Below are 21,613 nucleotides of genomic sequence, written 5' to 3'. Positions count from 1 at the left end.
GCCACTGGCAGTGGCACTATGATTTACTCCTACTGCTTGTACTGGCTTTTTGGAACCTATTCTCTTTGGATGGATACCTTGCTCAGCCTGGGTATAGTAGGGAGGGCCTTGGACCTTACCAAAAACAGTGAGTCTTACTCTTTCTGAGAAGTACATGGCGGTGGGTTGTAGGGATAGGTGAAGGAAATGGGAGGAGGGGTGGAAGTGGGAACTGGGATTGGTATGTAAAATAAAAAAGATAATTTGTTTTCTTTTTTAAAAAATAAAATAAATTATAAAAAGGAATTATTTGAAAATTTCAAAGAGATACCGTACAATTCACAGAAATTTTGTAGATGTTTTTCAGCATATTAAAGTCTGAAATTTTGTCAGACCTGATTGAAGTTTCTTGGCCATTTGATCATAACTTCATTGATGAATAAGCCTTGATCTTGTGGACTCTTAGAGACAAACTCTCCTACTTTAACTAGAAATGTATAGCGTTTAGCGTGTACAATAATATTTTGTATATCATATTTTTCCACATGATTCTTATCCTCATCAAAGCATATTTGTTCTCCATCAGTGCTTACAAATTGAATTTTTCTCAGGAATGGATGAAGCTGGAGAGAGACATCATTTGGTTAAGAGTGCTGCATAAAAGTTTCTCACTGATGGTTCCTAAACAATCCTAGTTCTCTCTCCCTATTCTGGATTTCTTTTTGAAAAGGCTTCATTTGAGTCATTGTCTCCCAAGTTGTTCCAGTGAGATGAACTTTGCTCCTCATGAAACTAAAGTAGGAATAGCGGAACGTAAATAGAAATGGCATCTAAGTGGTTAAACATAGCATAGTTGGAAACATGTTCTTAGTGGAACCAAGGCCCTGTATGTCCAATTAGAAAATATACATGTTTTTGAGTGAAACTGAGGTAAAAATGTAAGCAATACTATGAATTTGGGTGTATAGGCATTAAGATATTTATCTTTTTTATAGCAAACAATGAACATTTGTCTGTACAGTTAGTTAAGTAGATAGGGATACATGTAGATATACAGAGTATCTTTACCTTATAATATTAGCAGGAGAACACAGAAATCTCCTAATTCATAAAAATGTATATTAAATATGCAGCAATTTTTTGTGTCATTTTTGCTTCAGGAACTATTAAGAGACCTACTAACTGCCCCCATTATTCTTAGATTTAGTTTGAATCACATCATTTGCCTTTTAAATTTGGTATGAACCTTATTGGATTCAAATTAAGATCCAAAATTCAGTGATTTAATTAGAATTCTAAAAGATTTATTTTTAGATTAATTCATTTAAATTTGTTTGTAAGTTTCTTGTTGAAGGAAAAAAATGTGCTGGGTTCCCCACAAACAGGGTTGCAGACAGCTGTAAGCTGCTTTGCAGATACTTGGAACTGAACTCTGGTCTTCTAAAGAGCAGCAAGTATCTAGATTTGTGTTCTTTTCATTTCTGTGTACTGTCTATATGTATGCATATACCCAAACTGCATGTATGATTCCTAAAATGGAACTTACACATAGTTGTGAGCCACCAGGTGTGTATGAACAACCAAACTCAGTTTCTCTATAAGAGGAACCTAACTTCTGAGCCATCCCTCTATGTAATCATTTAAATTAATACAATGGGTTAATACTTCAATTCTGAGATTCACTGTTGTGTCAACTAATTAGCAACTTGTAATATAAAGACCTATTTGATAGGTATTTAGTTATATGTACAAGGACATACTAACTTAAAATCTGGGGAAGCCATGTTCACAAACTGTGTCAAAGTCTATGTCACATGTTATTGTTATTCATTTTAGTAAGAACTGCATTATAGAGAAAACATGTAGAGTTAATTTTTTAATAGACTATATTTGACTGAATGAAAAGTTTACTTGACTTGGTCAACAACCTTCTTGGTGATAACCTATTTGAAGGTGAGTGCTCAACAGTATAAGTGATTTTAAGTTTATAAGATTGGTTTATAGAATTGGTTTAAAACCCAAACATATCCACTTGCCACTAATAGATAGAGATATGGCCTATGTTTGTGAGCACCATCTGTGTTCTACCCTTTAATAATGGAAGCAGAGTCTTGAGATTCATCTTTTTTAAAATCTCATTTAAGAGTAAATAAACTGGAGCTTCACTAGCTGGACAGCAGGCAAGTATCCTGCAGGTCGACTGCTCCACCCACTGCATTGATCATACCCATAAGCTTCAAGTCCCACTGTGCTACTTAACCCATCCATCCCAAGTGACCTCATCTGTTCTCTTAGGCTCAGCCTGCAACTGCACAGAACAGATTGAGTGACAAGTAACCAACCCCCCAACTGGATATTTCAGTCTTTAGACCCTAGCCTAACCCTGGGGCAAAACTCCAGGCCCTTCCTCTATCTGCCTCCACTAAATTTACCTGTCTGAAGGCAAATATCCTGTACATAGGCTGTTCCAACCCCTGTCAATCAAACGCTGTAAGCTACAAGTCCCACTCCACTCCCATACCCCATCCCCAGAGACCTCAGTGGTCCCATGAGACACAGAAAGTGACTGCACAGAGCAGACCAAGAGCAGCTCCCTAAGACAGAGACAGCAACTGCAACTACCAGTCTCAGAGAGGATCCGTGAGACACATATACCAACTGCAAGGATTGTAGAAAGAGGCAAACACAATACTACCACCAGTTCAAGGAAGAGATGGGTAGTTGTCAATGCAAAAATACATTTAACAACCTAAAAAGCAACATGGTAACACTAGAACCTAATGGTCATACAACGGGAAGACCTGGACATCGTAGCATAGAAGATGTAGAATGAAATAACCTTAAATATAATTTTATGAGGATAATAACTTAAAGAGGAAATGAAAAGTTTCTAAAGAAATAGAAAAGACACACAAAAATTAGAAGAAATCAATAAGTTTATTAAAGAAACCAAAGAAACCCAAGAAAAACAATACTTGTGAAACAAACAGTTCAAACAGTCCAAGACTTAGAAACTGAAAAACAGGCAATAAAGTAACATAAACCAAGGGAATTCTGAAAATGAAAAATCTGTGTAAGGAAGAAATAAGTACAGAAGAAAGCATAACCATTAGAATACAAGAGATGGAAGAGAGAATGCCAGGAGTTGAAGATACAGCAGAGCAAAAGATTCATTGGTTAAAGAAAATGCTAAATCCAACAAATTATTAACCCAAAACATCCCAGAAATCTAGGACACCATAAAAAGATCAAACCTAAGAATATTAGTGTAGAAGAAGGAGAGGAATTTTAACTCAAAAGTACAGAAAAAATATTCAACAAAATCCTAGAAGAAAACTTTCACAACATGAAGTATGAGATGCCTATAAAGGTTCAAAGAGCTTACAGAACATCAAATAGACTGGACATAAAAGTCCCCTCACCATATAAAAATAAAAATGTTTAAATGTAAGAATAAAGAAATAATATTAAGAACTATAAGGGGAAAAGATCAAGTAACATATAAAGGCAGACCTATCAGAATTACAAACTTGACTTTTTAATGGAAATCCTGAAATTAAGAAGATCCTGGACAGATGTGCTCTAGACACTAAGAGATTTGTAGTGGGATGAGTGGGCCTGCTTTTTCTCCTGGCTGCCCTGCTAGCTTACCCCCCGAAATAACCACATAGAAATTGTATTAATTAAATCACTGCCTGGCCCATTAGCTCTAGCCTCTTACTGGCTAACTCTTACATCTTGATTTACCCATTTCTATTAAACATGTGTATTGTCACATGACTGTGGCTTACTGGCAAGATTCTAACATCCGTCCATCTCAGGCAGGAGATTTATGGCATCTGCCTGTCTGTCCTTCTTCCCAGCATTCTGTTCAGTCTAGTCCACCTATCTAAGTTCTGCCCTATCAAATGGCCAAGGTAGTTTTTTTTTATTTAACCAATGAAAGCATCATATAGACAGAAGAACCTCTTACAGAGGTCATGGTTTTAAGACTAGTCTACTCTATCCAGCAAAACTTTGAATCATCATAGATGGAGGAAACCATGACAAACCAGGTTTAAACAATACCTATCCATTAACCCAGTCTTTCAGAAAGAACTAGAGGGAAAATTCCAACACAAGGCTGCCAGTTATATTTCTGAAAACACAGGAAATAGATCACCTCATACCATCAAACCCAACAGTAGGAAATGACACAATTATTGTAAGAGAAAAATTACAGGAATCAACAACCACTTGTCATAAATATATCAATATCAAAGGATTCAATTCACATATAAAAAAGCACAGGCTAACAAGAGCACAAATAGATTCCATTTTTCTGCTACATACAACAAACATACCTCATCTACAAAGACAGATAATACTTTAGAGTAAAGGACTGAGAAAAGATTTTCCAAACAAATGGACCTAACAAACGAGCAGGCATAGCTATCCTAATATGCAACAAAATAGACTCCAAATTAAAATCAATAAAAAGAGATGGAGGACACTTCATACTCATCATCACGGGAAAAATGAAACAAGGGGAAGTCTCAATTCTGAACATCTATGTTACAAGAGCACCCACATGTGTAAAATTAACATTACTAAAGCTTAATTCACACATCAAACCCCACACAGTAGTAGCAAGAGACTTCAACCCTCCACTCTCATCAGTGGACAGATAAGTCAGAGAGAAACTTAAGAGAGAAATAAGAGAACTAACAGATGTCGTGACTCTAATGAACATAACAAACATCTACTAACATTTCACCCAAACACATAAGAATATACCTTCTTTTCAGCACCTCATAGATCCTTTTCTAAAACTGGCCATATACTCATTAACAAAAGAAGCATCAACAGATACAAAAATTTGGAATAACCCCCTGTATCTTACCGGATCACCATGACTTAAAGTTAGAATGCAAATTTTAGAAAGTTGACACACTCATGAATATTGGACAATAATGAATTTGATCACCTATGGGTCAAGATAGAAAGAAAGAAAAAAAAGACTTCCTAGAATTCAATGAAAATGAGTGTACAGCATAACTATACCTATGGGACACTATTAATGCAATACTAAGAGGAAAGTTTATAGCTCTGATTGCCTACATAAAGAAAGTGGAGAAATGTCACATTAGCAATTTAACATGAAAACTACAGAACCTGAAAACTACATAACAAAAGGATACAGACTCACCAAGGAGGAGGAGATGACAGGAAATAATCAAATTGAGGGCTGAAATCAGTAAAATAGAAACAAATAAAACAATGCAAAGAATCAATGAAACAAAGGGCTGACTCTTTGAGAATATCAACAAGATAGACGTCCTTATCCAAACTAATCAAAAGACAGAAATAGAACATCCAAATTAACAAAATCATAAATGAAAAGGGGGACAAAACAACAAACATGAGGAAATCATAACAATCACTAGGTCAAACGTTGAAAACCTGTACTCTACAAAATTCGAAAATTTAAAAGAAATGGACAATTTTCTGGATAAATATTATTTATCAAAATTAAATCAAGTCCAGCTGAACAATTTAAATAGACCTTTTACCTTTTAAGGAAATAGAAGCAGTTATCAAATTCTCCCAACCAAAACAACCCCAAGACTCAATGCCTTCAGCACAGAATTCTTCCATAACTTCTAAATAGTGCTAATACCTATACTCCTCAAATTGTTCCACATAATGTAAATAGAAGGAACATTTTCAAACTCTTTTTATGAGACCACAATTACTCTGATATACAAACTATGCAAAGACTCAACTAAGAAAGAGAATTACACACCAATTGCCTTCATGAACATTGATGCAAAATGTTCAATAAAATACTGGCAAAACAAATTCAAGAGCACATCATAAAAAATTCCTCCATGATGATAAAATTGACATTATCTTAGAGATACAAGGATTGTTCAATAAGAGAAAATCTATCAATATAATCCACCATATAAACTGAAAAAGAAAAACAATATGATCATCTCATTAGCATTCAACAAAATCTAACACTCCTTCATGGTCTTAAAGAAATGAGGGATTTAGGGAAAATAACAAAATATAACAAAACAATATACAGACAGCCAACATCCAACATCAAACTAAATAGAGAGAAACACAAAGATATTGCACTAAAATCAGAGACAAGACAAGGCTGTCCATTTTCTCCATATCTATTCAGCATAACACTTGAAGGTCTCGCAAGACCAATAAGGCAACAAAAGGGCATCAGGGGCATGTAAATTGGAAAGTGGGAAGTCAAACATTGGTTATTTGCAGATGACAAGATAGTATGCATAGGTTTCCCCAATAATTTTATAGGGGTACTCCTATGGCTGATAAACACCTTTAGTAATGTGGCAGGATACAAGATTAACTCAAAAGAGTCAATAGCCCTCATGTATAGAAATGATAAAAGTGCTAAGAAAGAATCAGAGAAACATCACCATTTATAATAGCTACATATAACCTAAAATATCTTGGACTAACACTAAGCAAAGAAGTTAAAGTGTGGACAACAAGAAATTTAAGTCTTTGAAGAAAGAAATTGAAGAAGGTATCAGAAAATCAAAAGATCTCTCCTGCTTTTGAATAGGTAGGAATAAGACAATAAAATGACAATCCTACCAAAATCAATTTACAGATTGAATACATTCCCCAATAAAATCCCAACATAATTATTCACAGACTTCAAAATAACAATGCTCAATTTCATATGGAAAAACAAAACAAAACAAAAACCCAAACTACAAACAACCCTTATAGTAAAGGAACATCCAGAGGCATCACCATCCCTGACACCAAGCTCTATTAGAAAGCTACAGTAATGAAAATAGCTTGCTTTTTACATAAAAAGAGACAGTCAGACCAATGGAACTGAATCAAAGATGATAGAATTAATCCACACTACTATGAACACTTGATTTTTGACCAGGAAGGTAAAATTATACAATGGAATAGAGAAAGCATTTTCAACAAATGGTCTTGTCATAACTGTATGTCAACATGTAGAAGAATGCAAATAGATCCATCTCTATCTCCATGTACAAAACTTAAGTCAAAATGGATTAAAGACCTCAATTTAAATATAGCCACACCGAATCTCATAGAAAAGAAATTGTGATGTAGCCTTAAATGCATGGGCACAAGATGCTACCTCCTAAATATAACTCCAGCAGCACAGACACTGAGAGCAACAATAAATTAATGGGACCTTCTGAAACTGAGAACTTTCTTGAAGGCAAAGGACAATATCAATAAGACAAATCTTCAGTTTACAGAATGGAAAAAGATCTTCACCAACCACACAACAGACAGAGGCCTGACCTCCAAAATATAAAGACTTCAATAAACCAGACATCAAAGTACCAAATAATCCAATTCAAACTGCAGTTACAACCAAACAGAGAATTCTCAACAGGAGAATAACAGATGATCGAAAGACAGTAAAGAAACTAGTCAACACCCTTAGCCGTCAGTAAAATGCAAATTAAACAATTCTGAGATACCATCTTACACCAGTCAGAATGGCTAAGATCAATGACACCAATGATAGCTTATGCTGGAAAGGATGTGGAGTAAAGGGAAAACTCCATTGATAGTCAGAGTGCAAAGTCATACAACCACTTTGGATATCAGGATGGTGCTTTTTTAGAAAAAGGGAATCAACCTACCTAAAACCCAGCAAAAGCACTCCTGGGCATATACCCAAAGATGCTCGATTACATTAAAAGAACATTTGCTCAACCATGCTTATAGTAACATTACTTGTAATATCCAGAACCTGAAAACAACCTTGATTTCCCTCAACCAGAGAATCAATAAAGAAAATATGATACATTTGCACAATGGAGTACTACTCAGTGGTAAAAAACAATGACATCTTGATATTTGCATGCAAATGGATGGCAAAAAAAACATTCTGAGTATGGTAACACAGACCCAGAATGAGGGGCACTGTATGTACTCACTCATAAAAGAATATTAGATGTGAATCAGAGGATAACAAGCCTATAGTTCACCACCTCAGAGAAGCTGGGTATTAATGAGAACCCTAAGAGAAACATACAAATACATATATTACATCCCTCTGGTAAGGGGAAATAGACAAGATCTCTTGAGAAAATTAGAAGCTTGGGATTGTGGGCAAAAGGGGGGTTAAAAGGGAGGAGGAGGGGAGAATGGGAGGGGGAGAAGAACTTGAGGGAATGGGATAGAAGAGATGGGGGAATGATAGAGAGGGGGAGCAGGAAAATTGCTGTATTGATGGAGGGAGCCATTATGGGACTATCAAGAAACCTGGCAGCAGAGAAATTTTTAGGAGTCCACAATGGTGTCCCTACCTAAGACCCTAAGCAATAGTAAAGAGGGTGTCTGAACTGGCCTTCCCATGTAATCAGATTGATTACTACCTTAATTGTCATCATAGAACCTTCATCCAGCAACTGATGGAAGCAGATGCAGAAATTCATAATGAAGCACTGAGCTGAGTTCCCAGAGAGGGTGGAACAATAATATGATCAAAGGGGTCAAGACCATGATGGGGCTACCTACTGAAACAGCTTACCTGAGAGAATGGGAGCGCACTGAATCCATTCTGACAGTGGGTGAATCAGCATAGGACCAAACTAGGCACTTTTAATATCGTTGACAGTTGCATGGCTGTGGTAGAATGTAGGGTCCCTGGTTGTGGGACCAGGATTTACCCCTAATGCTTGTACTGACTTTTTGGAACCTATTCTTTTTGGAGGGATACCTTGCTCAGCCAAGGCATGGTGGGAAGGCCTTTATCCTGCCTCAAAGCGATGTTGTAGACTCTATTGACTCCCCGTGTGAAGTCTTACCCTTTCTGAGGAGTGGATGGGTGATGGGGAAGGTGTGGGGAGTGAGAAGAGGGCAGGGAATGGGAACTGGTATTGGTATGTAAAATGAGAAAAGACTGTTTTTTCCCTAAATAAATATATAAATAAATTAATTAAATAGCAGCAGAGTAAATAAAGTATAAAAAGCAATTTCTTCATCAAATACTTTTTAGTCAATGGGAGGGTATTTTTACTTTTTAAAAAGTTTAACCCTTTGGTCTTGGATTAAATGTGGTCAATATATCTCTACGTGGTGACATCAGAAATATTCCATGAGAATGTATAAATATGATTATTGAATTTACAAATTTTGACATTAATTGCTTTTGAATGTCTTACAGAATTTCAGATCAAACTAGGAAACCATTTGCTGAAATATGTACAGAATTAATGCCTTGCAAGTAAATCAACCATTTCCCAAAGCATGCACCATATTTACAGACACATACACATCCACTGTGAAAGAACCCCTTTTCACTTTGCATATACTTTTAATTATAAGGTGAAAATGTATTATGTGTTTGAATACCATGAATTACTACCTAATAATATAAGTTCCCAGTGTTTCACTTGGTTATGAGGTAGACTTACCTGCCAAGGGAGAAGCTTGTCCTTGTTTGCAGCTTTGTGACATGCTATTTCTGTTTTACTCAAAAGCATTTTATGGAGGGCATGGGCTACTGCATGCACTGCATTCCATATGGAAACCCTGGGTTCAGAAGTGACCATCACAACCTTTTCTTCTTGTTTAGTCTCTAGAGATATATTTGGTGGGCATGGTATATACGTTCCACAATATAAGGGAAGAGGTGTGCACTCAAATATGTCCCACCAGAATTTATGAAAGTAAAGATCTTCTGGGTACTGAGAGGGCATAAGTGCTTCGATAAAGTGCTTGAATCCAGGGATATTTTGATGTTTTGAAAATGATAAGCTTTCTCCAACAATGTCAAAATCATCATTCAGCTCACGATATTCAGAATCTAAGTAAAATAACTCTGGCTTCGTCATGATCAACACCTTCCTTCTGTTTAACATGAATCCATTTATGTAGCATAAAAGCACTATGTCATTCATATCAGCATAGTTTATATACACGTTTACTTGTGTATCTTGATTTAACTTCAGCAACCTAAACTCAGATTTTGAGTAAATCTTCCAATTAGCTGGGAGTTTTACAGTAAAAGCTACACAGATATCTTCTGATGCCATCTCTGATTTCAGGCCAGAGCTGAACTCCTTACCTTTTAGATCATCAGACACAATGAGCCCCACCCACTTCCAGCCAAAGTGCAGCAATAAAGCGATCACCCCTTGGATTAGAGCTCTGTCTTTTGGAGACATCTGATAAAGTGATGGAAATGTATCTTTGCCAGTTAATGCAGAATCAAAAGATCCATATGAGACCTAATGATGGAAACAAAATAGTGATTCTGAGTTTCTAGGTATTCAAAGTTATCTCCCTTAGAGTGGAAATGAGTTTATTATTTACAGAGAAGATCAGGGAACTGAAGATTAGTGAGGAGAGTGTTGTTGTGAGATTAGCTTCTCTCTCTCATCATGTAATGCACTATGGTCATTTCAAGTACTATGGGCTCCAAAGCTACTAAAAGTTCTGAAGCACCTAAGAAATGATCAGTATGCTTTTCATGACAGATTTGAAAGGTACAATAGAATTCTATTGTTTCAGTAACAATGGAACAGAGCATCTGTTTTAGAGAAAGACTGCAGAAGCATTACCAAGTGCTGCAGTCTGACTACATATCAATGTCTTTACTACAACCTCTAGTTTGAGGAAAGTAAATAACAAATTTGTGCATAGATTTAGCTTGTGCATTTAGAAAAGAGCAAGGCATGAAGATCGAGGGGAACATCATCATGTTTTGTTGCCTCCTCCTTCCCTAATGATAGATTTGATGAGTCATCACTGAGCAACTAATATAAGATGTGAGTATCTGAGAATGATAAAAATTATCACGTATATCATTTTTCTTACATCAGGATCCAGTACATTTATCAATTATTTACTAACTATGTGATAATAATCAGTGTTGCACTGTCTGATTTTCCAATGTTGATTACTCCTGAACATGGTCCTCATCTAATGTTTTTCTGTTTGTAGTGATGCCTAATGATGGCTGCTTTGCTTTAAAAGTGCCTGGCAAGAGCCAGTGTGGGGATTTATTAGAGCAGTTCTTCTCTGTGAGTGCTATTCAGAGATCTAGTTTGCTGAATGAGAAATAAATTTCTTATAACATTTCATTAGTGATATCCTTGAGGGTGTCCAAATTTATTTAAATGTCCTGGACTTTCTGTTCCTCTATCTGTCAGCAATAAACCATTGGATGAAGTATGAGATTATTATGATTCAGCTTGTGCAAGTAAGTTATCTGCTATAGACTCTGACTTGTGAGTAGCACTCAGTTATAATCTACTACAGTACATCTTGCCAATGTTTGGAGACAGAATCATCAGTACTAGTAAGTGATTTGTTTGGAAATCCAAATATTTGCTGCTCATGTTTTTCACCACACTCTTTCCTTTACTGATCATAGAAGAATCCAGGTAATTCACTTACTTTAATTTTAAATCACTGGACGTAATCATATACAACTTCTTCATTTTCTTTTGGTATAGTATTCTATGTAAGTGTAGTCACCAGAACATTATTAACTTACTTGTGGAACTTTGTATAGTTCTAAAAGTGTTCCAATTGCAGCAGAAAATTCAGGCCTGACTCCTGCAATGATTGCAAGAGCTTTGTGTTGAGTTTTGCATTTGTAGTTAGGGATAAACGCACTCCTTCCAGACAGCCACATCAGAGGTCCTTCTAAGATTCTGTAGTGATAGTCAAATGCGTTGTAGAGGTGGAAACCCAAGGTCGTGTTGGGAAGCAGGTGGGCATCTTTTTTGATCTCCTCAATGGCAAAGTATAAGGTCAGCAAATATGGATAGTTCTTCCATCTTTTCCTAAACAGGAGGGGCAGAATGATGAGCACAGTCAGGCCATTATTCTCAGAAACTCCTTAGCAAATTCAAGAAGAGGACTTTAAGTCTTGATTTCTCTTCTTACATGTAAAACCTGTATGAATGAGCTGCCGACAGCTCAGGAACATCATGACATGGCTAATGAAATTCTTGGATTTTGAATTATATTTCAATAATTCATTTCTGGAATAACTTGCTGCTCTTGTGTATTATTCTGGTTCAGGTTACAGAAACCACTCTTTGGGTTACAATAGTTTGCAACATCTTCTTTCTGGGGATCCATGTCCTCCTCTGGCCTCTGCAGGCACCAGGTACACATGTGAAGCACACACACACACACACACAGACACACACACACACACATACACACACAGACACACACACACACATAGACAAAGCAATTGTACACATAAAAAGGAATTCTTTATGAAGTTTCAGAAACTAGTACACAAAGAAAAAATTGTTCTCTAAACTTTCAGATTATATGAGTGAGTAGAGTGTCCTGCCAGTGAAAGAAACAAAGAAAGTAAAATAATAAGTACAAATAGAATATGAAAAAGAGGGAAAGCTCCCAAATCCATGAGGGTAGTAAAAGAATGCTCAATTTTAGAGGAAAGGAATCTTTGGAAACAGGAAGGTGGGCTAAATTGTCTCTCTCACTTTGGTATTCGGTGATTGAAGAGGGGTTCTTAGGAGGTACTTTCAAAACCTGGGTTAGATGAGAGCCTGGTTAGCCCTACTGGAGGCAAGCAAGAGAAATCATGATTCCTCTGAGAGATTCTACCTAGAGATCTGTTGGCAGCAGAAAAAAAATACGATATTTGTTTATACTATGTGTTTTTGAGTTCTATAGTTAGATGCTATGTTAAGAGAGAATCTGTTGTTCATAACTGATGAGTGTCACTATTGAGAGAGGGAGACATCAGTCTGCTCTGGGGATTATTCAATACTGAGTGTTTAACAGTAGAAATGTACACATGTGTATAAATGTATACATGTGTGCATATGAATGACATGTGTATAAATGTATGCATGTATATAAGTGCATCTATGAGAACTCCTGGAAAGAGTTGTGTTTACAGTGACTGGCTTATATCAACTTATTGATGCAGAGATGTTGGAATTTTGCTGATCTAGAAGCTCATTACCTTACTCCAGGCTAACTGCATCAGTATAAACAGCCATTTACAGACTTCTCTGGAGGTGAGTTAATCTCCTATAACTAATGAGTAAAATTCCCTTGATATCTATTAACTTAACAGAGAACTGGCTTCCAACAACCTAAAAGCTAAGAATGTTCACTCGAGGGAACATGGATCTTGGGTCACCTAAATCTGTGTTCACTGGCCATGATCATACTAATTTGATTCTAGAATAAATCCTTTCTTTTTCCGTTTGAGTAAAAGACTGCGATTTTTTCCAATGACACAAAATAATTCTCTACACCAAACAATTGATTCAGTTGGTTATATATATATATATATATATTATATATTATATAATATCTATAATATTATATATATATATTTATTTATATGTGTGAATTTTTCTAAATAACAATAATTATAAAAAATGAATTTGAGAGGAGATGGCCCTGGGAGACAAGATAGAGTTGGAAGTAGGTAACAAGGAGGCAATAAGAGAATTATATTTTAAATGTTGAGGTGTTGTAGAGGACAAATGATCAAAATATATTGTATACAAACTATTTTTAGTAACAAAGGAAAAGTAATTATATAAAAATTTCAACATACAATTTTTTAAAGATTTAGCAATATAGCACATTGACATCAAGTAAACTCCACAGGATGTGAGTACTGTATTTAGTCTGCCACAAATTCAGCATGATAGAAAGAAAAAATCATGGCTTTTTAGAGAACAGGATTGCAGGAAAGCTATGTACTATAGGATCAGGCAGCAGGTAACCTAGTCTAGGAAGCATCTTTAACCAATGGTGCTGGCATAACTGAATGTCAATCTGTAGAAGAATGAAAATAGATCCATATCTATCACCATGCATAAAACTCAAGTCCAAATGCATTAAAGACCTCAATAATAATCTGGGCACACTGAATCTGTTAGAAGAGAAGGTAAGAAGTAGCCTACAACACATGGACACAGGAGACCACTTCCTACGTAGAACCCCTGTAGCACGGACAATAAGAGAAACTATGAATAAATGGGACCTCATGAAACTTAGAAGCTTCTGTAAAGCAAAGGACACTGTCAGTAAGAGAAATCGGCGACCTATTGATTGGGAGATGATCTTCACCAATCCTGCAACTGACAAAGGTCTGATCTCCAAAATATATAAAGAACTCAATAAACTAGACTTTAAAATGCTAATTAACCCACTTAAAAAATAAGGCACTGAAATAAACAGAGAATTCTCAACAGAGAAGTTCAAATGGCAAAAAGACACTTAAGGTCATGCTGAACCTCCTTAGAGATTAAGGAAATGCAAATCAAAACAACTTTGAGATACCTTCCCACACCTGTCAAAATGGCTGAAATCAAAAACACCAATGATAACCTTTGCTGGAGAGGATGTGGAGTAAGGGGAACACTCATCCATTGTTGTGGGAATGCAAACTTGTGCAACCGCTTTGGGAATCAGTGTGGCGGATTCTCAGGATATTCGGGATCAACCTACCCCAGGATCCAGCAATACCACTCTTGAGAATATACCCAAGAGATGCCCTATCATACTACAAAAGTATTTGTTCAACTATGTTCATAGCTGCTTTATTTGTAATATCCAGAACCTGGAAACAACTTAGATGCCCCTCAATGGAAGAATGGATAAAGAAATTGTGGAACATATACACATTAGAGTTTTACTCAGTGGTAAAAAACAATGACATCTTGAATTTTGCAAGCAAATGGATGGAAATAGAAAACACTATCCTGAGTGAGGTAACCTAGACCCAAAAAGAGCAATATGGTATGTACTCACTCTTAAGTGGATTCTAGTCATAATTAGAGAAAAATGAGCCTATAATTCGGGATCCTACAGAAGCTAAATAAGAAGGTGAACTCAAAGAAAAACATATAGTTATCCTCTTAGAAATTGGAAGTAGACAAGATGGCCAGGCAAAAATTGGGAGACTGGGGGTGGGGGTAGGGTGTTTGTAAGGGGACAGTTGGAGAGAGAAGTGAGAAGGGGAGGATGGGGGGAGCTTGGGGGAATGGGACTGTTGGGATGGAGGAAGTATATATGGGAGCAGGGAAGTTTATAGCCATTTTAGGGTTGACAAGAGACCTGACTCTAGAGGGGTTCCCAGGTGTCCAAGGGGATATCCCCAGCTTGTTCCTTGGGCTGCTGAGTAGAGGGTGCCTGATCTGGCCCTATTCTATAGCCACACTGATGAATATCTTGCATACCACCATAGAACCTTCCTCTGGCAATGAATGGAGATAGTGACAGAGACCCACATTGGAACCCTGGACTGAGCTCCCAATTCCAAATGAGGGGCAGAAGGAGGGAGAACATGAGCAAGGAAGTCAGGCCACGAGGGGTGCCCCCACTCACTGAGACAGCAGAGCTGATCTAATGGGAGCTTACCAAGGCCAGCTGGACTGGAACTGATGGAACATGTGATCAAATCGGACTCTCTGAACGTGGCTGACAATAAGAGCTGACAAAGAAGCCAAGGACAATGGCACTGGATTTCGATTGTACTGCATATACTTTCTTTGTGGTAGCCTAGTCTGTTTGGAAGCTCACCTTCCTTGACTTGGATGGAGGGGGAGGATCATGGACTTCCAACAAGGTAGGGAACCCTGACTGCTCTTTGGACTTGAGAGGGAGGAGGAAGGAAGTGTGCGGGGAGGGGGAGGGAAATGGGAGGAAATGGAAATTTTTTTTTTTTTTTTAGAATTAGCTTTTATTTTTCATTAAATGGACAAAGCATCAGATAGTCTGAGGCACAGTGAAAATCTTTGTTATTTAAAAGACAACAGGACGGGTACTGTGTGCAAATAAACAGAGTACTTTGAAGGCTAAGACTGCATAAACATTTGAAAGAGAAAATATTATTTAAAATAGCAGGGTTTGTTAATTGAAATTTGGTTGATAGCTAAATAAATATAATAAATACATTCATTCATGTTGTTTATAGACTAAAGACCATTTCACATATCAAGAATTATTTCAAGGTGCTCATCAGAATATGAAGATAAAATCAAGTATTTTAGATTTTATTGACATATATGGAGACCTAGCTCAGATAAAAAGTAATTCTTTTTATGATAAGTGGTATGCTTCATTCAAATTCTTTCAGTTTATGTCTTAAAGTAATAGATCAAAGTTGAATATAGCATAATTAAATTGCTTATGATAACTGTGGTTAGAAGCAATCAATTTAATTTAAATTCATAAATATATTTTGAGTGAAGAATTGTTTGTTCCAAGGTACCACTTCAAATACTCTAATATCTGATAACACAAGTAATATCCTTAATGATTGTCTGAAGACTCCACATAGATACCAAAATTCTCATATATTCAAGTATTTATGAGGAATAGCAGTATATGTGATGGTCTCCCCGACACAGTACATATCCTGTGTACTTCATATAATTGCATGATCAGGTATCATAGTTGTGCAGTTTAAATAGCTTAAGTGTTATATATTTACAGTAATGATAGCTAGAATATTTATATGTTCTATATAGTTAAATACAATTTTCAAGTATCTTTTATGCATATGGGATGCACTAACCATATGCAAAGCAGGCCAGCTTTAAGATGAATACATGGCCAACCTAATAAATAAGTATAAAAAAATCAAAGGAATATAAACTGCTCTAATTTTTTATGCCTTTAAATTAATTTCTAACTTTCTAAAAATACCAGGTAACAGGAATATTGCTAATCTATTTATTCTATATTAAGTTTATTTGGAAGTTTTTCATACTAACCTTATGATATTTTGGCCTTGACATTTAAGAGTATGCTATTATGCTGTACTGTGTCATGCTATATTATGTTATGATACCATGGGCTGCTATAAATCTATTTTATGGAAGGTTCAGTATGTATCCTAGCTGGTAGCAAATGAACAATCCTCCAGCCTCATCTCCCAAATGCAGAAATTACTGGCATGTTCCATTATGTCTTGTTAAGAAGATTCTTGGAGCAGTTCTTCCCAGAGAGGTGAGTGGGTGCTAGCCTGGGCAGCCTGCCTGCCTCTCCGGGAAGGGAGGACAGCCCTTCCCCCCTCAGCTTCTGCGGCAGGGTCTTCGGTGTTCCAAGGGACCCCTCCCCTCCCCCCACTGCTGCGGGCCCTTTGTCTCCTGGGTCCTGGGAAGACCAGCTAGCCCTGTTGCCCTGCTGAGGAGTTCTTCCCAGAGAGGGCTGAGGAGCTCTATCCAGAGAGTGCTGTGAAGTCCTACCCAGAGAGTGCTGAGGAGTTCTATCCAGAAAGTGCTGAGGAGTTTCATCCAGAGTGGGGGAGATGGGCAGGCGCCAATGCAAGAATTCCTCCAACAACCTGAAAGGCAACATGACATCGCCAGAATCCAGGGAGCTCGAAACTAGAAGAATTGAACACCCTACTCCAGAAGAAATAGAAGAAATCGACTCTAAGTGCTTCTTTATGAAAATAATAGAGGAACTTAAACAGGAGGTGAAAATCTGCCGTAAAGAAATGGAAGATAAGTATAACAAAAAAATTGAGGAAATGAGTAAAGAATTGGAAGAGAAATATACCAAAAAGTTTGAAGAAATGAGTAAATCCGTAAATGAAATTCTGGGAAACCAAGAAAAAACAATCAAACAGGTAACAGAAACAGTTCAAGATTTGAAAACTGAAATGGAGTCAATGAAGAAATCACAAACCGAGGGCCGGCTGGCTATGGAAAATCTGGGTAAATGAACAGAGACTTCAGAAACAAGCTTAACCAATAGAATACAAGAGATAGAAGAGAGAATCTCAGACTCTGAGGACACCATAGAGAAATTAAACACTCTGTCCAAAGAAAACAGCAAATCCAACAAATTCTCATCACAAAACATTCAGGAACTGTGGGACACAATAAAAAAACCAAATCTAAGAATAATAGGAGTAGAAGAAGGAGAAGAATTGCATTTCAAAGGTCCAGAAAATATACTCAACAAAATTATAGAAGAAAACTTTCCCATCCTAAAGAACGATATTCCTATGAAGGTTCAAGAAGCATACAGAACATCGAATAGACTGGATCAGAAAAAAACATCCCCTCGTCATATAATAATCAAAACACAAAGCATTCAGACTAAAGAAAGGATATTGAAAGCTGCAAAGGAAAAAGGTCAAGTAACTTATAAAGGTAAACCTATCAGACTTACACCAGACTTCTCGATGGAAACCATGAAAGCCAGAAGGTCCTGGATAGAGGTACTGCAGAAACTAAGAGACAATGGATGCAAACCCAGACTACTTTACCCAGCCAAGCTATTGTTCACTATCAACGGAAAAAACAAAATATTCCAGGATAAAAACAAATTTAAACAATACGTAGCTACTAATCCAGCCTTACAGAGAATACTAGAAGGAAAATCACAACCCAAGGAATCCAACATTCCCAACACTGCCTACATTAACTCAGACATCTAGCGACCCTTCACAAGCACAACTCAAAGAAGGAAAACACATACACGCTACTACCCAAAAAAATGACCGGAGTCATCGATCACTGGTCATTAATATCACTTAATATCAATGGTCTCAACTCACCTATAAAGAGGCACAGACTTAGAGATTGGATACGAAAACAGGATCCAACATTCTGCTGTCTACAAGAAACACACCTCAACCACAAAGACAGACACCTACTCAGAGTAAAGGGTTGGGAAAAGGTTTTCCAAGCAAATGGACCTAAGAAACAAGCAGGTGTGGCCATTCTAATATCTAACAAAATCGACTTCAAACTAAAATCAATCAGAAGAGATGGAGATGGACATTTCATACTCATAACAGGAACAATTCATCAGGAAGAAGCCTCAATCTTGAATATCTATGCCCCTAATATAAAGGCACCCACATATGTAAAAGAAACTCTTCTAGAACTCAAGGCAGTCATCAAACCACACACACTAATAGTAGGAGACTTCAACACTCCTCTCTCACCAATGGACAGGTCAAACAGACAGAAACCTAACAGAGAAATAAGAGATTTACTGGAGGTACTGAATCAAATGGACTTAACAGACATCTATAGAACACTCCACCCAAATAGGAAAGAGTATACCTTCTTCTCTGCAGTTCATGGAACCTTCTCGAAAATTGACCACATACTTGGTAACAAAGCAAACTTCCACAGATACAAAAAAATATTAGTGACCACCTGTGTCTTGTCAGATCACCATGGATTAAAATTAGAATTCAACAACAATGGTACCCCCAGGAAGCCAACAAACTCATGGAAGTTGAACAGTCAACTACTAAATCACCCCTGGGTCAAGGAAGAAATAAAGAAAGAAATTAAAGTCTTCCTTGAATATAATGAAAACAAAGACACAACGTATTCAAACCTATGGGACACCATGAAAGCAGTGCTAAGAGGAAAGTTCATAGCACTATATGCCCACCTAAAGAAAACAGAGAAAGCACACATTGGAGACTTAACAACACACTTGAAAGCTCTAGAAAAAAAAGAAGCTGATTTACCCAGGAGGAGTAGAAGACTGGAAATAATCAAACTGAGGGCTGAAATCAACAAAATAGAAACACAGAAAACAATTCAAAGAATCAATGAAGCAAAAAGCTGGTTCTTGGAGAAAATTAACAAGATTGACAAACCCCTATGCAAACTAATCAAACGGCAGAGAGAGAACTTGCAAATTAATAGGATCAGAAATGAAAAGGGGGACATAACCACAGACACAGAGGAAATTCAGAGAATCATTAGATCTTACTATGAAAGTTTATATGCCACAAAGTTGGAAAATGTAAAAGAAATGGACATTTTTTTAGATAAGTACCATATACCAAAGTTGAACCAAGACCAGGTGAACAATCTAAATAGACCTGTTAGTCGTGAAGAACTAGAAGCTGTTATCAAAAATCTCCCTACCAAAAAAAGCCCAGGACCAGATGGTTTCAATGCAGAATTCTACCAGAACTTTCAGGAAGAACTAATACCTATACTCCTTAATGTATTCCACAATATAGAAACAGAAGAGTCACTGCCTAACTCCTTTTATGAAGCTACAGTTACCCTAATACCAAAACCACACAAAGACACAACCAAGAAAGAGAATTACAGGCCAATCTCACTCATGAACATCGACGCGAAAATTCTCAATAAAATACTGGCAAACCGAATCCAAGGGCACATTAGAAAAATTATCCATTATGATCAAGTCGGCTTCATTCCAGAGATGCAGGGCTGGTTCAACATACGCAAATCTATCAATGTAATCCATCATATAAATAAACTGAAAGAAAAAAACCATATGATCATCTCACTAGATGCTGAAAAAGCATTTGACAAAATTCAACACCCATTTATGATAAAGGTGTTGGAGAGACTGGGGATACAAGGATCATACCTAAATATAATAAAAGCAATATACAGCAAGCCGACAGCTAACATCAAACTGAATGGAGAGAAACTCAAAGCCTTTCCACTAAAATCAGGAACGCGACAAGGCTGTCCACTCTCTCCATACCTCTTCAATATAGTGCTTGAAGTTCTAGCAATAGCAATAAGACAACATAAGGAGATCACGGGGATTCGAATTGGAAAGGATGAAGTTAAACTTTCGTTATTTGCTGACGATATGATAGTGTACATAAGCGACCCCAAAAACTCTACCAAAGAACTCCTACAGCTGATAAACACCTTTAGTAACGTGGCAGGATACAAGATCAACTCCAAAAAATCAGTGGCCCTCCTATACACAAAGGATAAAGAAGCAGAGAGGGAAATCAGAGAAGCATCACCCTTCATGATAGCCACAAATAGCATAAAATATCTTGGGGTTACTCTAACCAAGGAATTGAAAGACCTATTTGACAAAAACTTTAAGTCTTTGAAGAAAGAAATTGAGGAGGATACCAGAAAATGGAAAGACCTCCCCTGCTCTTGGATTGGGAGAATCAACATAGTAAAAATGGCAATTCTACCAAAAGCAATCTATAGATTCAATGCAATCCCCATCAAAATCCCATCAAACTTCTTCACAGACCTTGAGAGAACAATAATCAAGTTTATATGGCAAAACAAAAAACCCAGGATAGCCTAAACAATCTTATACAATAAAAGAACTTCTGGAGGCATTACCATCCCTGACTTCAAACTCTATTATAGAGCTACAGTATTGAAAACAGCTTGGTATTGGCATAAGAACAGAGAAGTCGACTTATGGAATCAAATAGAAGACCCAGATATTAACCCACAAACTTATGAACACCTAATTTTCGACAAGGGAGCTAAAGGTATACAATGGAAGAAGGAAAGCATCTTTAACAAATGGTGCTGGCATAACTGGATGTCAACCTGTAAAAAAATGAAAGTAGATCCATATCTATCACCATGCACAAAAATCAAGTCCAAATGGATTAAAGACATCAACATTAATCCGTCCACTTTGAACCTGATAGAAGAGAAAGTGGGAAGTAGTCTACAAGATTTAGGCACAGGAGGCCTTTTCCTAAGTAGGACCCCAGCAGCACAGACAATAAGAGAAACAATGAATAAATGGGATCTACTGAAACTGGGAAGCTTCTGTAAAGCAAAGGACACTGTCAGTAGGACAAAAAGGCTGCCTTCTGACTGGGAGAAGATCTTCACCAACCCCTCAT

At 36.9% G+C, this 21,613-nt stretch overlaps 1 protein-coding gene across 1 annotated transcript in view; it reads right to left on the bottom strand.

Annotated features, from left to right (window-relative positions):
• Positions 1 to 21,613, bottom strand: part of LOC148123062 (vomeronasal type-2 receptor 26-like) — an 84,622-nt gene that overhangs the window by 46,453 nt on the left and 16,556 nt on the right. The window contains exons 2-4 of the mRNA XM_087897992.1: positions 11,513 to 11,804; positions 9,426 to 10,241; positions 375 to 602 (exon numbers count right to left, since the gene is read on the bottom strand). Coding sequence (XP_087754118.1) covers positions 375 to 602; positions 9,426 to 10,241; positions 11,513 to 11,804 — 1,336 coding nt within the window. The remainder of the gene's footprint in view (positions 1 to 374; positions 603 to 9,425; positions 10,242 to 11,512; positions 11,805 to 21,613) is intronic.

This window comes from Myodes glareolus, chromosome 2, assembly GCF_982192425.1.
Source record: "Myodes glareolus chromosome 2, mMyoGla1.1, whole genome shotgun sequence".
In the NCBI taxonomy this organism is placed as follows: Eukaryota; Metazoa; Chordata; class Mammalia; order Rodentia; family Cricetidae; genus Myodes; species Myodes glareolus.
Note: the sequence above shows the minus strand (reverse complement) of the source record. Positions and strands in the feature narration are given on the sequence as shown.